At 41.8% G+C, this 21,813-nt stretch overlaps 1 protein-coding gene across 4 annotated transcripts in view; it reads left to right on the top strand.

Annotated features, from left to right (window-relative positions):
* Positions 1-21,813, top strand: part of colq (collagen-like tail subunit (single strand of homotrimer) of asymmetric acetylcholinesterase) — a 102,931-nt gene that overhangs the window by 38,921 nt on the left and 42,197 nt on the right. For all 4 annotated transcript variants that reach the window (XM_055660227.1, XM_055660210.1, XM_055660237.1 and 1 more), the window contains 3 exons: positions 8,351-8,377; positions 8,765-8,809; positions 8,998-9,033. In XM_055660227.1, the coding sequence (XP_055516202.1) occupies positions 8,351-8,377; positions 8,765-8,809; positions 8,998-9,033 (108 nt within the window). The remainder of the gene's footprint in view (positions 1-8,350; positions 8,378-8,764; positions 8,810-8,997; positions 9,034-21,813) is intronic.

Raw genomic sequence — 21,813 nt, 5'->3', positions numbered from 1 at the left:
CACAATACTGTCAGATAAAGACCCCATGATTTTGATGTAGTAACAGTAAAGAAAAGGCAATGTATTTCCAAGTTCAGATATTATGTAATTTGGGGGGGAAATTTAAATTAGTGATTCTAGTTGTTGAGATTGGAAATTAATGAAGACTATAAGAAACTGAAGAAAGGACCCAACCCAAAATGTAATTGTCTATTTAGGTTTAGGTTTATTATTGTCAAGTGTACCAAGGTGCAGTGAAAAGCATTGTTTTGTGTGCTATCTAATCAAATAAGATAATGCTTTACATAAATACAATCAAGACAAAATCAAGAGCAATAGACAAAGCAAAGGGGAAGATGCAGAGTGTAGAACAAACTTCGCAGCATTGTAGCTCATCGCTAAAGGGCCTGTCCCACGAGCATGCGACTCCATGCGGCAAGCGCGACCTAACGTGGTAGCTCGAGCCGTACGGCCTCGCGGGGCCGGTCCCACTTCGATCGCCGGAGCTGTATGGAGTTGTGCGGAGCTGGTTCCGACATCGTGCGGGGCTCCAAAAAACTGACCATGTTCAAAAATTCTGCGCGGCAACGACCTCCCGGCCCGCAGCCGCCGCGACACCGTACGCACCGCCTGACGGGCGTGTGCAGCGTCTCGATGCCGTATGTCACTCGCGAACTTCCCGTGGATTTCGCTCGAACTTCACGTCACTCACTCGACCTCCGCGAGGCCCGCCCTTCCGGTTTGGTCGCGCTCGCCACATGCAGGCGCATGCTGGTGGGACCAGCCCTGTACGGGGATCACTCGACCTCCTCGCGGACCCCGCTTCCGGTTTGGTCACGCTTGCCCCATGCAGGTCACATGCTCGTGGGACAGGCCCTTTACACAGGCAATTTCCAATGTTCACAGTGGGGTAGAGGTGAGTTAGATTGTACCCTAGCTTATGGAAGGAGCATTGAAAGGCCATATATCAGAAGGGAAGAAGCTGCTCCTGAGTTTGGTGTTGTGTGCTTTCAAGCTTCTGTACCATATGCTGGTTGGGAGCAGGGAGAAGAAGGAATGACCAGGGTGCAAGTCTTCCAAGGCAGCGGGATATGTAGATGGCGTCAATGATGGGGAGTCTGGTCTGTCTGATGGACTGGGCTACATCTATAATTCTCTACAATTTCTTGCAATCTTTGGCAGAGCTGTTCCCAAACTAACCTATGATGTAACCTGTGAGTGTGCTTTCTGTGGTGCCTCTATACAGGTTTGTAAATGTTATTGAAGAAGCACTGAATTTCCACGGTCTCCTGAGGTGTTGTGTGCTTTCTTGGCTGTTGCTTTAATATGGTTGATCCACAACAGATTTTTGGTATTATTGACGCTATGGCATTTGAAGCTCTGAAACATCCCCATTTTGGCACCATTGATGTTGATTGGGACATGCTCCACCATGCTTCCTGAAGTCATAACTAGCTCCTTCATCCATTTCCACCATAGATGCTGCCTGACCCATTGAATTCCACCAACACTTTGTGTTTTGATCAAGATTCCTGAATCTGCAGTCTCTTGTATGCCTGCATAAAGTTACTTGCACTGTTTAAAATGAATATGAAGAGGCTTCTCCCTTTTGGAGCCCCATGCTCAGTGTTGTTCCTCGATGCTCTTTTATACTCAATGAGCACTGCTTAACGCTGATGTCAGAATGAAAGAAAACGAGTTTATAGATTTGATGGAATATAGTTTTACTAATGATGATGAAACATAGTGTCAATGGATACCTGATTTGAGCTGGCAGATTTGTTATGAATCTACCCCACTCAGATATACATTTTAGATGTTCTCAGAATAAAATGGAACTTTGTCTGACGCTTCAAAAGGAAGAAGCCTTTTCATATTAATTGTCTTCAGGAGGACTGTGCATTCGTCACTGCTTGCAAAACTTACATGGACAGTTGTACCTGGAATATAAGGTGTGGATGAGACCAAGTAGATTTTCCTTTCAGAAAAAAACAAAACTGGTGGAAGAACTCAACAGATCAAGCAGCACCTGCAAAGGAATTGTCCACTTTTCAAGTTGAGACCTTTATCAGGACTGGAGGTTTTCCACACTGGATTTCTTCCCACCAGCTGCAGGCTCTGTGCTAATTGTGAAACCTTCAGGACCCAGTCAGTGTAGGTGCTAACTAAAGTCTCAAATTATTTCTACCCTTAATGTGGTATTTAACAAGGTAGGATATTGATTCGTATCTGGGGGAATTTTGATACGCGGATCTTTTCTGGATGAGTGCAGCTCCAGATTGCACCATTCAGGCCAGAGTAGCCTGCTTCTATGGTACTCCATCCATTTAACATTGTCAATACTCCATCACACTTAACATTCAATCCTCCACCATCATTGCACTATGGTGGCAGTATGTACGTATATCTACGAATTGCACTGCAGTTATTCTCCCAGGTGACTTCAACAACATCTCCCAAGCACATCAAGAAGGACAGTGGAACACCACCACTGACAAGTTCCTCTCCAATGACTTGGAAGCAAATCACTGCCCCTAGATGATTTAGCTAGATCCCTAGATCACTTAGCTAGATGAAATTCTAGACTTCCCTTCCCAACACCACTGTTGTAGATGTGCATTAATTGCTGGCCTAGTTGGTAGCACCTCTTCTGGTGAAGGAATATTTTAAAATAATAATCAAATGGGATTTTAAGACCTGTTTGATTCATGGCTATTTTTAATAAACACTGGAGTGTTTTTCTAGATTGTTTAATTAACTGAATTTCAATTCCTTAGTTTGAGTTGATTTGAATTTATGTCTCCAGATCACTATTCCAGAGATCCAGATTACTATTTCAGCAATCTATACTGTATGATGCTGCTTTCATTACTGAGGAGTAGGGAAGGTAATCTCATTTATCTTTTCTCATCAGTCAGTGTTTGTCAAATAACCTTGTTAAGATTAGCATTTTTCTTCCCCAATCTACTCCACAACCCTTAATAAGTTAAAATCAATTAACTACATAACTATACAGCAACATATCTTTATTAGGAATTGCTGCTGATCGTATCAATGTTAAGTATAAATGCAGCCTGCTAACCTGTTATCATTGAAATAGGTATGGCCATTCCAACATCTGATTTTCATTACAACAAAATCTGAAGCCTTTCATTCCAGCCATAGATCAGGCTCCAGCCCCTCCTCAGACATAATAGCTACAATTATACAATTTAATGTAGCCAATTACAATCCATAGATAAGTAGAAAGCAATACAAAATAAATTGCTTTAAAAATGACACGCTCAAAAATACATATTTTCAACAAAATGATTCTGAAACGAGGAACTGCAGCTGCAGATTGGAGAATGATGTGTTGGATGCTGAGGTTAGTGGGCTGAAAACCGATTACCTTGTTCCGTCTAAGAAAAGGGGGAGCGTGGGCAAAACTGTAGGACACAGAGGAGATATGGGTGATGGTTCCATCTATGACAGAGGGGGGAAGTCCACGTTAACTAAGGAAAGAGGACATCTCTAATGTCCTAGTATGGAGAGCCGTAACTTTGGAGCAGGTGCAGTGTAGATAGAAAAATTGAGAGAAGGGGATAGAGTCTGTGCAAGAGGCAGGGTGAGAGAAGGTGTAGTCCAGATAACTGTGGGAGACAGTGGGATTGTAGTTGATATTCTGTCACTTGTGATGGAGACAGAGGGATCAGGGGAGGGGGAGGGGGAGAGGGAGAGGGAGCGATGCCAGCCGTAGTCCATTGATGGTGGGGTGAAAGGTGAGGACTAGGGGAACTCTATCCTTGTTCCATCTGGGGAAAGGGGGTGCAAGAGCAGAACCATGGGATACAGCAGAGACACAGGTGAGGGATCCATCTATGACAGCAGGAAGGATTCCATTTACTAAAGGGGACAACAGGGTGTAGAAGAACGCAGAACCTTTTATCCCTCCAGCAGACACCCACAGGTGAGGACATTTCCACCTCTATGATCAGCAGGACCGGATTCTTCCCTTTACAATAAAGAAAGCAGGTTTACACCCCTCACCAGACTTTCCCATGCAACCACAGAATGGAACACCCCTTTTGCTACCTCCATTAGGGACCTTTTATGAGGTTCATGGCACCTCCTCTAAACTCATCTACTGCATCCAGTGTTCCCGACGTGGCCTCCCTGTATATCATGAGACTAAGTGTAATCTTTGGGAAGGGTCCCATCTGAAACTTTGCCTAACCATGTTCTCCAAAGATGACTTGCTGAAATACCTCAGCATTTTATGTCTTTCCTTGGTAAACCAGCACCTGCAGTCCCTTGTTTCTCCATCTTTTACTTGCCAGGCTTTGTTCTGTCCCTCTCCTCTCTCCAGCTCCCCCCCCCCTCCCCCCCCCTCCCCCCCCCCCCCCCCCCCCCATCCCCAAACAATCACTGAAGAAGGTTAGTGACCCAAAACGTTACCTATCCATGTTCTCCAGAGATGTTGCCTGACCTGCTGAATTACTCCAGCACTTGTGTCATTTTTAGCCCAATGTTTTGTATCACGAATAAAAGAATGACACATTTACATTGCAACTATATATTGCACAGAAGGAATTAATTTGAACTGCACTTACTATACTTGCATCAATGAACAGGATAAACTCTTCTGGACAAGTTCTTACTAGTGAGGCCATCAGTTACTGTGTTGTGGATTGTTTGTGGGAGGAATATTGGGATCCCTCTGACCATCAAATAAGGTCATAACATATTTATTTTTACTTGTCAACCACAGAGTCTGAGTTAACATCTCATTTAAGGGCTGTACAGTTATTCATGCAACACTGTGATGCATTCTAAGCTGCACATGCTGGAGCTTGAAGCTTATAAACCCCAATTTGGAACGGGCACAGCAACAATCATATAACTGCACCTCATTTCAATTAAAAAAGAATAATAATTTCTAGCTCTCTGCTCAGTTCTTTAGCTTGTGGAGCAAGGTACTACAGTGTTTAAGAAACAAGACCAACGAATACATTAAATATGCTTTTGATGAAAATAACTGAAAGTGGGGATATGGCAGAAGTGTTGCTTGTTAGAATTACCAAACCTCTCCAGTAAATTTTCCTAGTCATTTATCCTGCTACACTTTTGCTAGACCTTCCGTATTTTAACAGATCCCTGTCAAATACATTGAGGAACATAAGTTATTCTGCATATTGCAAACTAATGCTCCATTTATGCCAAGACATGGACACTTATGCACAATGGTAATCAGCGGCTCTCATGGGACGGGTATAGCAGTAATTTTACATATAACACATCGAAATGGCATCTTCATGCTGTGGGAATCTATCTATAGTGCACACAGTGGAAAAAGACGGCTTGTTCCTATGGTCAAAAGAGGGATCAAATTGCTTCTGTATGTATGGACAAGGCCGATGCATGCTGATTACAATAATGTGTTTGCAGCAATTGAAGGGATGATTATCGGAGTACGGTTATTGCATCTAATGAGGATAATAACAAAGGCAAATTCTGATGAGACAAATGTCTTAGTAATCCATTAAATTCACTTTTGTTATTGCCAAAATCAGAATGTGATATCATTATTTCTATGTGCAATCTTAATCTAGTGGGAAAATATTGCAAGATAGTAAACTTTATTTTATTTCTTTGGAAGTGTTACAGAGCTCTAATAAAAGCAAGTGCCTTACAATTTGAAAATGACTCTGCGCTGTCTTACTATTTATATAATGGTTTCAATTTAGCATGGGGGATGAAGTTGAATATATTTGTTTTCGTCCGTTTTTGTGCCACCACTGTTGACTCCAGTTGCCAGGGTACTAAATGTCCTTGAACAATGATAAAGCTCATGCAAAAAGATTTATGAGCATGCGTGAAATTTTGACTGGGGATTAAATTTGGTACGGTAACCCTAACCCTACTCCTGGTATGGTATTACAGTTCAATTATAAACTCTTTATCTGCAATACTTTATTTGCAGTTTATATTATTTTTAGAAAACTTGAAAATAGACTAATTACATGCATACCTGAAGGTAGGTTACCTGCTGATTGTTTTAGGTATTTTTGTTCTATCAATTTTCTAGCATCTTTAATTTCACTAAACAGAAAATGGATGGGTTGTACTTTGCTGGATTATTCAGAGGAATAAGGGGAATAAGAAAAGACAGAAAGTGCTGGAGTAACTCAGATGGTCAGGCAGCATCTCTGGAGGACATGAATAGGTGAGGGTCAGGATGCTTTTACGGACTGATTGTAGTAGAAGGAGAAAACTGGAAGAGGTGTGGACAGGACAAAGCCAGACTAGTGATAGGTGGACAAAATGTGTAGGCAGGAAAGGCAGATGCTAGTTTACACCAGTTTGTGTCTGATGGACACAAAATGCTGGAGTAACTCAGCGGGACAGGCAGCATCTCTGGACAGGAATGGGTGATGTTCCTAGGTTGAGACCCTTCTTCAGACCGAGTCAGGGGAGAGGGAGGCATAGAGATATGGCAGTTTACAACCCAGTGGTATGATTATTGATTTCTCTAACTTCAAGTAACCCTTGCCTTCCCTCTCGCTCCGTCCCTGCCCCATTCTAGTTCTCAGACTAGTTTTGTTGTCCTCCTGATTAAATATTACTGATTGTATTCTTTGTTGTTACCTTCACCTCAGCTATCAATGAACCATTCTACATTTCCCGATCATCGTCCTCTTTGATCTGTGTTTTCACACCTTGCCCTTCCATATCTCTATGTCTCCCTCTCAGTTAAAGAAGGGTCCCGACATGAAACATCACCCATTCGTTCTCTACCTGACCCACTGAGTTACTCCAGCATTTTGTGTCTCCAATCTTAAGTGATAGGTGGATACAGGTGAGGGAGGGGGGTTGATTGGCAGATGGTTGAACAAAGGCCAGTGACGAAAAGACAAAAGGCTGTAAGATAAGGTAAGAAGAGGCGTAAAATGTAAACCCAGCTATAGGGATATAGGTAGAAGGGCGAATGGTAGGTGAAGCAAAAGGTGGCAGGATGCAGTGGGGTCTTGAGAACACCTGGGTATGCACAGTTCAGATGGGGGACATTATTGCCATAGGGAGGGAGAGACCAGACTGGGGGATGTCACAAACATGATGCTTTAGAATTTAGGAGATTGGGGGGAACTTATAGAAACTTACAAAATTCTTAAGGGGGGGGCTAGATGCAGGAAGATTTCAGGTAACCTAAAACTTGGAAAATTTTAATGTTCATAGTGTTGGACTGAAAGCTACCCAAGTGAAATATGAGGTGCTATTCCTCTGGTTTATGGAGAAATGAAGATGATTTTGATGGTCAAGATATTTCAAGCAACATTCCCCTCGAATCGGTGCAAAGGCTTTAGCTTTTCATTATACATCTTAATGACTTGGATATGAAACAACTACCTTTATATCCATGTGTGCAAATGAACTGATATAATAATTGTATCTATAAAAACAGTGTTACAAAGTGAAAAAAACAATGTCAGGAAAATGTCATCTTGGCTTCTGTTGTCTTGTACTTTTAATCTGAGAAATTTAGAGTTATGGAGCAGCAATGAGATTCATGTGCATGTATACGGAGATCACTAAATGTGAGAGTACCATAAAAACCAAGTCATTACCATAAAAACGGCTGAGCTACAGACATAGAGTCTTGCAGCTTGGAAACGGGCCCTTCGGCCCAACTTGTCCACTTGGAAACGGGCCCTTCGGCCCAACTTGTCCACTCCGGCCAACATGTTCCATCTACACTAGTTCTACCTGCCTGCATTTGGCCTAAATTCCTCCAAATCTGTTCTATCCATGTCCCTGTTCAAATGTTTCTTAAATGTTGCGATAGTGATGTTGCAATATTACAACATGATACTTTGCACAGGAATATGTCATATGATTTTCCGAGGGCTGTCCTATTTTAGGTACTTTACCTCAGGCTGAATCTGTGGATTTAGGTTTGAATCATCAGAATTATGTCTGGGATTAAAATTTAAATTATGCAAATAGATTGCATAATCTACTCCCTAATGTTAAAATAGTTACAAGATAATAGATGATGGGGGAGAAAGGAATTCCTTCTTTCATAGCTGCATGGAAATTAGAAATCAGAACACAGTGCATAGCAACACATTTAGAGGAAAGTAGAGTTTCACAAGAAAGACAATCTAAAACTCTCTCATGATGCGATGGGTGCTGTGCCAAGTGACATTTTCAAGACACAGATGGCAAACATCTTGTTAGATAGATTTCTCAGGATAAATTTCCTGTGAATCCCAATGCAGATAGATAGTCATTATAAAGAAAAACATATGGATTTTCCTCCATATTACAGGAGAATGTTCATAACTTAACTGAAAATGAGATATTTAATTAGATTTTTATTCTGTTTTTCTAGGGCATGACTGGAAAAAAAGGTGAAAAGGTTAGTACTTTATTAAAGACCCAGAAACTAACCTTATAATGCTTTGATGATTAAAAATAGTGTATCTGAATCGGGCATATTGCTAATGTGGCTGTAGTGTTTGCCTTTGCTGGCTTCCCTTTCTTAGGAACAGGTTAAATATTTCAGCATCTTAATGCTATTCTACTTATCTGCCTTTGAATATAAGGGGTTTTAGGTGAGGATAGAATGTATTCATATTCTCCATTTAGGGTTATACTTAAATGGTGTTTGCTTTGAAGGGTACCTTTTGCACCCTAGCATTTACCGGACTACTGAGGAGAAACCCATCAAGAAAAGAGAAAATGTGCATTACATTTGGATCATTATATGTTAGTTGTTGTGTTCTAACCAGTTCTGATTTTGCAGGGTATAATGGGTGAAATTGGACATCAAGGAATCAAAGGAGAAATGGTAAGAAGAGCTGTCAAATAATCTATATTTGTAAAGTATGGTGTTGCTTACATGCATGTCAATTGTTCTTATTTATACCACTGTTATACAGTAGGAATGTGCTGTGAATAAATAGAAGTTAGGTTGTAAATATATGTTGGAAGCCTTTCTGACAATGACTGATCCTCTCAATCTCCTTTATAATGCAGGGTGTTGTCGGTCTTCCAGGGATGTTGGGACAGAAAGTAAGTACTAAACACACAAAAAGATAATAGTTTAGCACAGTTTGGCTCAAATTACTTGCACTGAAATCATGATTTAAATTTATATGAAAAGAATGAAATCTACTTTATATCTAAGGTTGTAGCATGTAAATGAACAGCATCCCCCTTCCCATCAGAACTGCCCCCTCCATTGACTCCTTTAAGTCAAGACTAAAATCTTATCTATACTCCCAAGCCTTTCCTGACGTCCACTGAGCGAGGGCTATATGTATATATGTATGTAGTTTGTTTGTTTATACTATTCTTATAACAAATGTAAAGCAATTTGGCCAACGAGAGTTGTTTTTTTAAATGTGCTATATAAATAAATGTGACGACTTGACTTGACTGCATCACACCCTGCAAATAATTTGATTTTAATCTGATTTGAATCTGAATCTGAAATACATTGTTAAAGAATCAAAAATTAAAGACAGCGAAGGTAATCTTCTTCTTACGTATAGCGGCGTGCACAGCCTAAAGTTGTAGATCAACTTGTTCTATTTGATCTATTTGTTTGTGCACATCGGGTTGATTGCATTAGTTGAAACAGGGTGGACAACGTGAAGGTTGCAATCTCCCACCCCAGCGAAGGTAATAAAGATCCAAAATAGAAAATAATAATAAAATGTAAGGAAATAAATAATGCTGAAAGAAAAAACAGCATTTAAACATTCTGAGTATTCACCGCCAATTGTGAAGAGTCATAGATTGATACAGTGTGGAAACTGGCCCTTCGGCCCAACTCGCCCACGCCGGCCAACAATGTCCCAGCTACACTAGTCCCACTTGCCTGTGCTTGATTCATATCCCTCCAAGCCTGTCCTCTCCATGTACCTGTCTAACTGTTTCTTAAAAGATGGGATAGTCCCAGCCTCAACTACCTACTCTGGCAGCTTGTTCCATACACCCACCACCTTTTGTGTGAAAATGTTATCCCTCGGAATCCTATTAAATCTTTTCACCTTCATTTTGAACCTATATCCTCTGGTCCTCAATTCCCCTACACTGGGCAAGAGTCTCTGTGCATCTACCCAATCTATTCCTCTCATGATCTTATACACCTCTAGAAGATCACCCCTTATCCTCCTGCGCTCCATGGAATAGAGACCCAGCCTCTCAACCTCTCCCTGTACCACACACCCTCTAGTCCTGGCAACATCCTCGTAATTTTTTTCTTAATCCTTTCAAACTTGACAATATCATTCCTATAACATGGTGCCCAGAACTGAATGCAATATTCTAAATGTGGTCTCACCAACGGCTTGTACAACTGCAACATGCAAGTAATTTCAAATATAAATAGAGATTTGGTTGGCAAAGTGTGAAAGGTGCACATCATTGGTGGTCATGTCTATGTCATGTCTATGCCAAATGACACCTGGTCCCTACTCATTTACTCTTACCCTATTTTCTCTATATTCGATTTTGTTTGTTTGTTATTGCCAGCATAATAATAATTGGTCACATTGCAAATCTAATGAATTATCTCTTTGGTGTGTGCCTAGTTTCACATGGGTTCACTGTACTGTATTAATGGTACAGGTCCACCACAGATTTTTTGACAACTGGAGGTCTGTCACCTCTTTTAATCTGGACAAAATTATCCACTTGAAATCCCCATAGGAAGTCCACCCAAAAATGCAGCGCTCGGGCCAGGTGTGGTGGCTGATCTCAGCCTCCTCTGGACTGCTGCGGTTGATTGGCAGGTCAAATTTGCCCCCTGCGGTCAGAGCTCCAGAACTGCGGACCGAGCCAGCAGATTCGTTTTCATAGCCGGCTTACTCAGTCAACTTTGCAGGTTGGTATCTCGGTGGCTCAGGCGGACCATTCTGGTACCGTTGGACCTCTCTCGGAGGCCGTGACCCCTGTTCGTCTGGCAAAACAGATAATCTAGAAATACTCTGGAACCAAGGATGTCCGTAAATCAGTTGCGGGCCTGTATCATATCAATTGTTGTGAAAGGCATTCTGAAATTTGACAGATCAAGGTTAGTAAGTAACAATAAATTACACAGATATTGCAGAGAAAGCAATGACAATCTTGAATGTTGATGGCTCTTTAGCACCACTGACTTTCTGCAAGATTCGTTGTTTTAAGTTGAACCAGGTATAGAAACATAGAAAATAGGTGCAGGAGGGTGCAGGAGTAGGCCATTCGGCCCTTCGAGCCAGCACCGCCATTCAATATGATCATGGCTGATCATCCAACTCAGTATCCTGTACCTGCCTTCTCTCCATACCTCCTGATCCCTTTAGCCACAAGGGCCACATCTAACTCCCTCTTAAATATAGCCAATGAACTGGCCTCAACTACCTTCTGTGGCAGAGAATTCCAGAGATTCACCACTGTGGGAAAAATGTTTTTCTCATCTCGGTCCTAAAAGATTTCCCCCTTATACTTAAACTGAACCCCTTGTTCTGGACTTCCCCAACATCGGGAACAATCTTCCTGCATCTAGCCTGTCCAACCCCTTAAGAATTTTGTAAGTTTCTATAAGATCCCCTCTCAATCTTCTAAATTCTAGCGAGTGCAAGCCGAGTCTATCCAGCCTTTCTTCATATGAAAGTCCTGACATCCCAGGAATCAGTCTGGTGAACCTTCTCTGTACTCCCTCTATGGCAAGAATGTCTTTCCTCAGATTAGGAGACCAAAACTGTACGCAATACTCCAGGTGTGGTCTCGCCAAGACCCTGTACAACTACAGTAGAACCTCCCTGCTCCTATACTCAAATCCTTTTGCTATGAATGCTAACATACCATTTGCTTTCTTCACTGCCTGCTGCACCTGCATGCATACTTTCAATGACTGGTGTACCATGACACCCAGGTCTCGTTGCATCTTCCCTTTTCGTAATCCACCACCATTCAGATAATAGTCTACTTTCTTGTTTTTGCCACCAAAGTGGACAACCTCACATTTATCCACATTGTACTGCATCCACCATGCATTTGCCCACTCACCCAGCCTATCCAAGTTAACTTGCAGCCTCCTAGCATCCTCCTCACAGCTAACACTGCCCGTCAGCTTCGTGTCATCCGCAAACTTGGAGATGTTGCATTCAATTACCTCGCCCAAATCATTAATATATATTGTAAATAGCCGGGGTCCCAGCACTGAGCCTTGCGGTACCCCACTAGTCACTGCCTGCCATTGTGAAAATGACCCGTTTACTCCTACTCTTTGCTTCCTGTCTGCCAGCCAGTTCTCTATCCACATCAATACTGAACCCCCAATTCTGTGTGCTTTAAGTTTGTATACTAATCTCTTATGTGGGACCTTGTCGAATGCCTTCTGAAAGTCCAGATATAGCACATCCTCTGGTTCTCCCTTATCCACTCTACTAGTTACATCCTCGAAAAATTCTATAAGATTCGTCAGACATGATTTACCTTTCATCAATTCATGCTGACTTTGTCCAATGATTTCACTACTTTCCAAATGTGCTGCTATCCCATCTTTAATAACTGACTCTTGCAGTTTCCCCACTACCGATGTTAGACTAACTGGTCTGTAATTCCCCGTTTTCTTTCTCCCTCCCTTTTTAAAAAAGTGGGGTTACATTAGCTACCCTCCAATCCTCAGGAACTACTCCAGAATCTAAAGAGTTTTGAAAGATTATCAGTAATGCATCCACTATTTCTGCAACTACTTCCTTAAGTACTCTGGGATGCAGCCTATCTGGCCCTGGGGATTTATCGGCCTTTAATCCATTCAATTTACCCAACACCACTTCCTGGCTAACCTGGATTTCACTCAGTTTCTCCATCTCATTTGACCCTTCGGTCCCCTGCTATTTGCGGCAGATTATTTATGTCTTCCTTAGTGAAGACAGAACCAAAGTAGTCATTCAATTGGTCTGCCATGTCTTTGTTCCCCATGATCAATTCACCCGTTTCTAACTGCAAGGGACCTACATTTGTTTTAACTAATCTTTTTCTCTTCACATATCTATAAAAACTTTTGCAGTCAGTTTTTATGTTCCCTGCCAGTTTTCTTTCATAATCTATTTTCCCTTTCCTAATTAAGCCCTTTGTCCTCCTCGGCTGGACTCTGAATTTCTCCCAGTCCTCTGGTAGGCTGCTTTTTCTGGCTAATTTGTATGCTTCATCTTTTGTTTTGATACTATCCCTGATTTCACTTCTTACCCATGGATGCGCTACCTTCCCTGATTCATTCTTTTGCCAAACTGGGATGAACAATTGTTGTAGTTCATCCATGCAGTCTTTAAATGCCTTCCATTGCTTATCCACCATCAACCCTTTAAGAATCAATTGCCAGTCTATCAAAATTACCTTTCTTTAAGTTCAGGACCCTTGTTTCTGAATTAACAATGTCACTCTCCATCCTAATGAAGAACTCAACCATATTATGGTCACTCTTGCCCAAGGGGGCACGCACAACAAGACTACTAACTAACCCTTCCTCATTACTCAATACCCAGTCTAGAATAGCCTGCTCTCTCGTTGGTTCCTCTACATGTTGGTTTAGAAAACTATCCCGCATACATTTCAAGAAATCCTCTTCCTCAGCACCCCTGCCAATTTGATTCACCCAATCTATATGTAGATTGAAGTCACCCATTATAACTGTCTTACCTTGTTGCACGCATTTCTAATTTCCCGTTTGATGCCATCCCCAACTCCACTACTACTGTTAGGTGGCCTGTACACAACTCCCACTAGCGTTTTCTGCCCCTTAGTGTTTTGCAGCTCTACCCATATCGATTCCACATCCTCCAAGCTAACGTCCTTCCTTTCTATTGCGTTAATCTCCTCTTTAACCAGCAACGCTACCCCATCGCCTTTTCCTTTTTGTCTATCCCTCCTGAATATTGAATATCCCTGGATGTTCAGCTCCCAGCCTTGGTCACCCTGGAGCCATGTCTCCGTGATCCCAACTATATCATAGTCATTAATAGCTATCTGCACATTCAACTCATCCACCTTATTACGAATGCTCCTTGCATTGAGACACAAAGCCTTCAGGCTTGTTTTTACAATACTCTTACCCCTTATACAATTATGTTGAAAAGTGGCCCTTTTTGATTTTTGCCCTGGATTTGTCTGCCAGCCACTTTTACTTTTCACCTTGCTACCTATTGCTTCTACCCTCATTTTACACCCCTCTGTCTCTCCGCTCACACATTTAAGAAATCCTTTCCCTTTAACTCCATCCTCGACTATCCCATTTGACACCCCACCTATTCAGTTTAAAACCACCTGTGTAGCAGTGGCAAACCTGCCTGCCAGAATGCTGATCCCCCACCTGTTAAGATGCAATCCGTCCCTTTTGTACAGTTCCCCCTTACTCCAAAACAGATCCCAGTGATCTAAGAATCTAAATCCCTGCCCTGTGCACCAGTTCCTCAGCCATACATCCAGGTCCTGTATCTCCCTGTTCCTGCTCTCGCCAGCACGAGGAACTAGAAGCAAACCGGAGATAACAACCCTGGAGGTCTTGAATTTCAGCATTTTTCCAAGCTCTCTATAGTCACGCTGCCGAATATTCATCCCCTTCTTTCCGACATCGTTTGTGCCGACATGCACTACCACTTCCGGCTGTTCACCTTCGCCCTTGAGGATTTTCTGCACTCTGTCCGTGACATCCTGGATCCTGGCACCAGGATTTGGCTCATTTGGCTCTGTGACATTGGCCCTGTTATTGATATCCATTCAGCTACCTCAGTTCAGTGAGATCAAGCGTAGGCTTGGCGATTGCTTCGCCCAACACCTTCGCTCAGTTTGCAATACCTGATCTCCCGGTGGCTCAGCACTTCAACTCCCCCTCCCATTCTGAATCCGACCTTTCTGTCCTGGGTCTCGTCCATAGCCAGAGTGAGTCCCACCGTAAATTGGAGGGGCAGCACCTCACATTTTGCTTGGGTAGTTTACACCCCAGCGGTATGATCATTGACCTCCATTTTCAGGTAGGCCTTGCTTTATCCCTCTTTCCCCTCCCCTTCCCAGCTCTCCCACAGCCCACTGTCTCCACCTCTTCCTTTCCTCTTCCCACCCCCACAACAGTCTGAAGAAGGGTCTCAACCCAAAACGTCACCTTGTCCTTCGCTACATTGATGCTGCCTCACCCGCTGAGTTTCTCTAGCATTTATCTACCTTCAGTTCTTGATTATGCTGTTTGGTTGACTGGTCTGCTGGATAGCATTTTACTGTGGCTCCAGGAAAATAATAAAATAGCAATTAATCTACAAGCTTGGTTGCTTTTAGTAAATTATGTTGTGTTCAGCTAATATCTCCAAAAGTGCTGCAATAGTTTTTGTGCATATATCATGTTGCCATTTATGTGTGGCTAATGAATCTCTTCTGACTTTGATATGTTTTAGTTGGCAGAAAATAATGATTGCACTGTAAAAGCTTCTTCATCCAACTCTATCATATCCTCAGCCCATGCCCTCCCTGCTCCAACCACCTTCCATACACACAACTCAGTTTGCACCCTCGCCCCTTCCCACCACCCTCTGTGCACTGGCACAGCCCGTACCCCACATCCCCTCTAAAGAAATATTACTTGATGATACTATAATTGTAAGCATCAAATTTTTGCAGCCAGGGACAAAGGCTTGTTGCCAAATTGGAAGACAATCATATTGCTTAAAAGCATCTCATAAAGTGCATTGCTAGGAATGCACGGAACATATAAAAAGTACTTTATTAAAGGTAAAATCAAGCTATTGGAGATAGCATAACATGAAGTGCCATTAGAAAGCAGGTCGACAAATAATGTCGACTTTAAGTATGATTACACTGATTTAATTTTGAGAAGTACTCTTCAGATAACTGTCCAGAGTGTTTTGTTCTATTCTGAGGATTCAGAGGATAGATGGTGAAGCATAAAAGAGACAGATTTTCACTTCAAAAAACAAACTGGTGGAGGAACACAGTAGGCTCGGCAGAATATGTGGAGGGAAATGGACAAATAAAATTACTGTTTGGGACCCTTCAGTCGCAACCCAAAACATCATCGGTCCATTTCCCCACCACAGATGCTGCCTATCCTGCTGATTCCTCCAGAAATGTCCTTTTTGTTCAAGATCCCAGCATCTCCAGTCTCTTGTTTCTAGATTTTGCTTGAAATAAAGTTGTGGTTGTCTTTATCTGGATAATGTTTAAGATGTAACCCAACTGTGTGGCTGAGTGAATGGAGACACCAAGCGTGACTGTCATTCATTAGATTGACCACCATTGCCCTGCATAACGAGTGGATGTAGTTGATAAAACCACTTCAGCAGCTGGACGTTTGAGCCAATAACTTGGCAAATAAGTTGAAGCATTGGAAGTAGGGCTTTATTTCTTCAATAAGGAGAAAATCAAAGCAAAGGTATTCTTATTCCCCGAGCCAGAGGGACTGAAGAATTGGGACTACCAATAAACATAGAAACATAGGAAATAGGTGCAGGAGTAGGCCATTCGGCCCTCCGAGCCTGCACTGCCATTCAATATGATCATGGCTGATCATCCAACTCAGTATCCTGTACCTGCCTTCTCTCCATACCCCCTGATCCCTTTAGCCACAAGGGCCACATCTAACTCCCTCTTAAATACAGCCAATGAACTGGCCTCAACTACCCTCTGTGGCAGAGAGTTCCAGAGATTCACCACTCTGTGTGAAAAATGTTTTCCTCATCTCGGTCCTAAAAGATTTCCCCCTTATCCTTAAACTGTGACCCCTTGTTCTGGACCTCCCCAACATCGGGAACAATGCACTCAATAAAGCACAGAAAGAGATGATCAGCGAGTTGTCTGACATTTCCTGAAAAGCACAGAAGTTGCTAGTTACAAATTGTAATGTAAAAAATCTGAGGGACTCGCTGACTTGGGACAAGTTTATACAGAGGATTTGGGAAGAAGGATTGAGAGAACACCCATTAAGAGAAACAGACATGGGCCTTATATGTACGAGTCCCTAGAGATCCAAAGCCAGAATTCATGTTGCATAGCAAATTATATAACTTTGCCAACCTACAAAGGAATGACAACAACAGTGTAAATGGAAGTCAACAAAACTGCATATTCTGGAAGTTATGTGTAAATCAGAAAGTACTGGAGTTACACAGCAGGTGAGGCAGCATCTGTAGAAAGGGAAATACTGTTAAAATTTTATGTCAAGGACTTCATCAGAACTGGGAAAGAGAAAATGTTTTCAGTGGGGGAATGTGGGGCAGGGATGGGTACATTAAAGGGAATATCTCTGATAGACAGAAAGCAAATGGATTCATGTGGTATTAGGAGTAGGTTATGCTTCATTATCTGTGATAAATGTTGCTAATAGCAGGGCTGTGGTTCATGCAAGTAGATCAGGCTAGACTAAGGAAGAGACGAAAAACTGAGCCAAAATCACAGACTTTGTTTTATTACAGCAGTGATGCAGGTATGATTACATTACATCTTATGGCATGATTCAAGCAGTATAACAATCTAGAAGTGCGAGTTGACATCACACCATGACAGCTGTGGTATGCAAGTTTAGTTAAACTATTCTGCAATTTAAAAACAACTAAGCTTAATAATTATGACCACAAAACCACTGATTGTTAGTAAAATTCATTGGTTTGCTAATGAACATCAAAGATGTATTTGCCATCTTTACCTTGTCTGGTCTCAATGTGACTTCATAACTAAGGTAATTGGTTATATGCTAAATTGCCCTCTGAAGTGGCCAAGTAAGCTGCTCAATTGTATTATTAAAACTAAAACAGGTGTAAAACTTGAATGACACCTTTAACATGGGCACCAAGTTCAGACATGTTGAACTTATTCCCAGCCCCATTACTCATTTTGGGGACATGTCTAAATTAAAACAACTGCCACACAAATAAAATCTTACTCACATACTTTTTCCAATCACAATTTCTGGGTACTTCTGCCCCACCACCATTAGAGGGGGTGAGGTACACTGGTGTACAGGCAGGTTAGAATAGCCTTGAGTATCCTCAACGTTGACTCTAGATCCCATGAGATCTCATGAGATCAGGCCAAAATGTAATGCTAAAATGAAGACTGAGGACCTGTAATCATGTTCAGCTAGATGATGGTTTCTTCTTGAGATATATAGAAGCCAATCTTTGGAAATCTCAATTCACTCTACATGTTATCAAGGAGTAGCTTGAGTACTGTATACAGAAAGATGGGTCCAACCAAATATTTACTGCTCAGTCTATCTACTCTCTATCAACGACAAAGAGAGAATAGATGCCATCAAAAATGCTATTTGCTCACCACTAATTTGCTCGCCAACATTCAGTTTGAGTTTTGCCAGGGTCGCTCGGATCTAATTCCCATCACAGCCCATTTCAGACATGGACTAAGAGCTGAATTACGCAGGGGAGGGAAGAGTTATTGTCCTTGGCATGAAGCCATCTTTGGACAACATATGACATCAAGGAGTTTTGGAAAAACTGGTCAAAGCGGTAAAGACTTAGGAAGGTTTTACTTGACACAGAAATAGACATCTCAGGAAGACTACAGAAAATGGTTAAGAGCCTGAACATCACAACCTCGGCAGCAGAATAAGGAACCCAGCAACTCAACCAGGCCACAATGAATAACAACTAGTAACAACTAAATCTGGGAGAACCATTCATCAGCAAACATCTCCCTAATTTGTGCATGTGTACAGTATATCATTGGATTGAAAACTTACGTGAAATTTTATGCAATTTATGCCAATGTGAACTTAAATCCCATGGATGCAAAAGCACATGAATTTGTATGGGGTTTACTGGAATACAAATAGCATGGACTTGCCATTGAATTATGAAACAAAACACTTGTAAACAGACAAAGGGAAGGATCTTAGTGAGACAGCACCATCTTGTGCCATCTGACGGTAACACAGTAATTGCAAGCATCAGACAAATTGAGGTCAGACGTCAAGATTTATTGTCAAGATGGAGACTGTGCAGGTTTAAAAACAACATAAGCCATCATGACTCCGTGTGAAGTGATAGAATATGACAAATTCTATTTGAAACATTGGAAACATAAAACAATCTTCATTCTCTAAATACATACGCAACTTGTGCCTTTCACCCTCCACCCAATTACTCAATTCACACAAACTGCCCATGCTCACATTCTCCTCACAACCTGGAAACACAAGACACTGTGGATGCTAGAAACTTCATCAAAAAACAAATTGGAGGAACTCAGTGGGTTAGGTGCCATCGGTGGAGGAAATTGGGCTGATGGCGTTTCAAGTCGGGACCATTCCCTGACGCAATGAGTTCTGGTTCAGCATTAGCACAATTCGGCTCTAATGGCTAGGTGTATCATGGCCTGGTTCAGCAACTTGAACTCTCAGAAATGAAGGAGATTACAATAAGTAGTGATCTCCCCACCACTGAAGGAATCTATATGCCTCAAAAAGGTAGACACCAGCATCAAGGACTGACACCACCCTGGTCATGCCCTCATTTCACTCCTGCCATTGGGAAGAGAGTATAGGAGTCTGAAAACTCTGATCTCCAGGTTCAGTAACAGCTGTTTCCTATCAGGCTGTTGAACACTACAAACACCAACTAAACTGCAAACTACAAACTGTCTTGGTTGGACTTGGGACTTCCGGCTTTTGTTTGTTTTGCACCAATTTTTTTTATTTTTTTTAATTTATTGAACTTTCTTTTTGTTTGTTTTGTTATGTTATCTATTGGGTAACATGTTTGCAGACCTGTTAAGCAACAAGTAGGGAATTTCAGTGTTGGTACATGTGACAATTAAAAACTCTTGTCTTGACTAGTTTCAACATTTCAGATGAAGGGCCTTTGCCCACATTGCAGTCTGAAAAGTCAAGAGATAGTGTGAAGTGAATGGGTGGTAAAAAGTTATAAATTTAAATGTTTACTAATTATAGGAGGAAGGAACATAAGAATACACACACTTTAGGATGAAAACATTTCCAGCAGGTTTAAATGGATTGAATGAGATACATAATTTAACACAATGAAGAAGGATTGGGAAAGTTGAGAGAGATAACAGTTGTGAATTGATTAAAAGGGCAGATTTTCAATCTTAAAGGCCGAGAAATTATCAATGATTGGAAAGGTATACAAATTCAATAGTGTGCAATGGATCATGGAAATTGTTCCTGAGGACATGGCACTATAAGCTTTCTCCAGCTAATAAGGCCTAATGTATCTCACATTAGGATTTGCATACTTCCCACATTGAAAAACCTTTCCAAATAAAACAAATAATGTGTCCAGACCTCAAAGCCTTTGCGTGAGAAGGGTATCAGCGATCTCAAACATCAGGTTGAGTCATTGAGATAAGGAAGAGGTCATGAGGTGGATGTTCGGCAGATGTGGCAGGGCTTGCATGCCATCATTTCATGCAAGGTGATACCAGGGTGCAGTTCAAGAGACAATAAAGCATTACTCCCAGCCAAGCTCAATGCATTCTATACATGATTAGATAGGGAGAATGCAGATGATCCTTCCCATGTCCCCATAGCCCTCAATGAAATTAAAATCTCAGTTAGAGGCCAACACCAGAAGATCCTTCATGAAGGGGAACACTCGAAAACGTCTGCACCTGATGGTAAACTTGGTTGTGGTCTTAAACCCTGTGCAAACTGACTGACTGGAGTTTTTGCGGACATCTGCAACCTCTTATTATCGTGGTCTGAGGTTCCCACCTGCTTTGAAAGAGCATCAATTACTACTAACTAGTGGCACTAACATTCCTGGTGATGAAGTACTTTGAGAGGTTGGTTGTGGTGGATATCAATTCCTACCTCCACAAGTACTGGACTCACAACAATTTGCCTATTGCCACAACTGGTCAATGGAGAATGCACTTCACTGGCTCTTCACTCTGCACTGGACCACTTGAACAGTAAAAACACATACATCAGGCTGTTGTATATACACACTACAGCTTGGTGTTCCACACCATTTTCCCCTCCAAACTAGTTACCAAGCTCACAGAACTGGGTCTCTGCTCATCCCTCTGCAACTGGATCCTTGACTTGCTCATCTATAGACCAGAATCCATATAAATGGCAGCAACATTTCTTCATCGATAAACATCAGCACAGGAGCATTGTTCTGTTGTGGAAAATGACAATAAAACACTTTTGACTCTTGAATGATGCCAAGGGGTAGACTCAAACTTGCAACTGAAGGGCTAAGTTCAGCTTCAAGAATGGGTGCAGCTAGCAGTTGGAAATGAGAGGGTGAGGGTCTGGTGTCACTGGGCTGAGCAGAAATGCATTGCAAGGCACAAGTCACAGTTCCTCTTTAAGTAATTGAAGCCGAAGGCCTTCATTTTATCTGTTACCCACACTATACACTTATGCAATGAGAAACCACACGTGGTTTATACAGAATCAAGAGATATGGAGAGAAAGCAGGAATAGGGTACTGATTTTGGATGGTCATATTGAATGGCGGTGCTGGCTCGAAGGGCCGAATGGCCTACTGCACCTATTTTCTATGTTTCTATGGTGATCAGGAAAGCATAGAACAGTGTTGAATGATTCTACGTATGATGCTATGTCCTCGTGCATTAAAGGGCCAGATTAATGGAGGATCCAGAAGGCAAATTCATGGGCTTTGTAGTAAGTCCCTGATTTGCTGTATGGAGTTTTTCTTTGGATTCAATCTATGTAACTGATAGAGAGGTTATGCTGCACAATAACATTTCTTCAGCACTGTCTTCCAGATATTTTCAAGGCAAGCATAAGCCAATTTGTATCTTTAAGCTGCAATATCTATTTTTACATCAGCAAATGTAGTGCCATTT

This window comes from Leucoraja erinacea, chromosome 2 (genome assembly GCF_028641065.1).
Source record: "Leucoraja erinacea ecotype New England chromosome 2, Leri_hhj_1, whole genome shotgun sequence".
Classification (NCBI taxonomy): domain Eukaryota; kingdom Metazoa; phylum Chordata; class Chondrichthyes; order Rajiformes; family Rajidae; genus Leucoraja; species Leucoraja erinaceus.
This window is presented reverse-complemented; position numbering and strand designations above follow the sequence as displayed.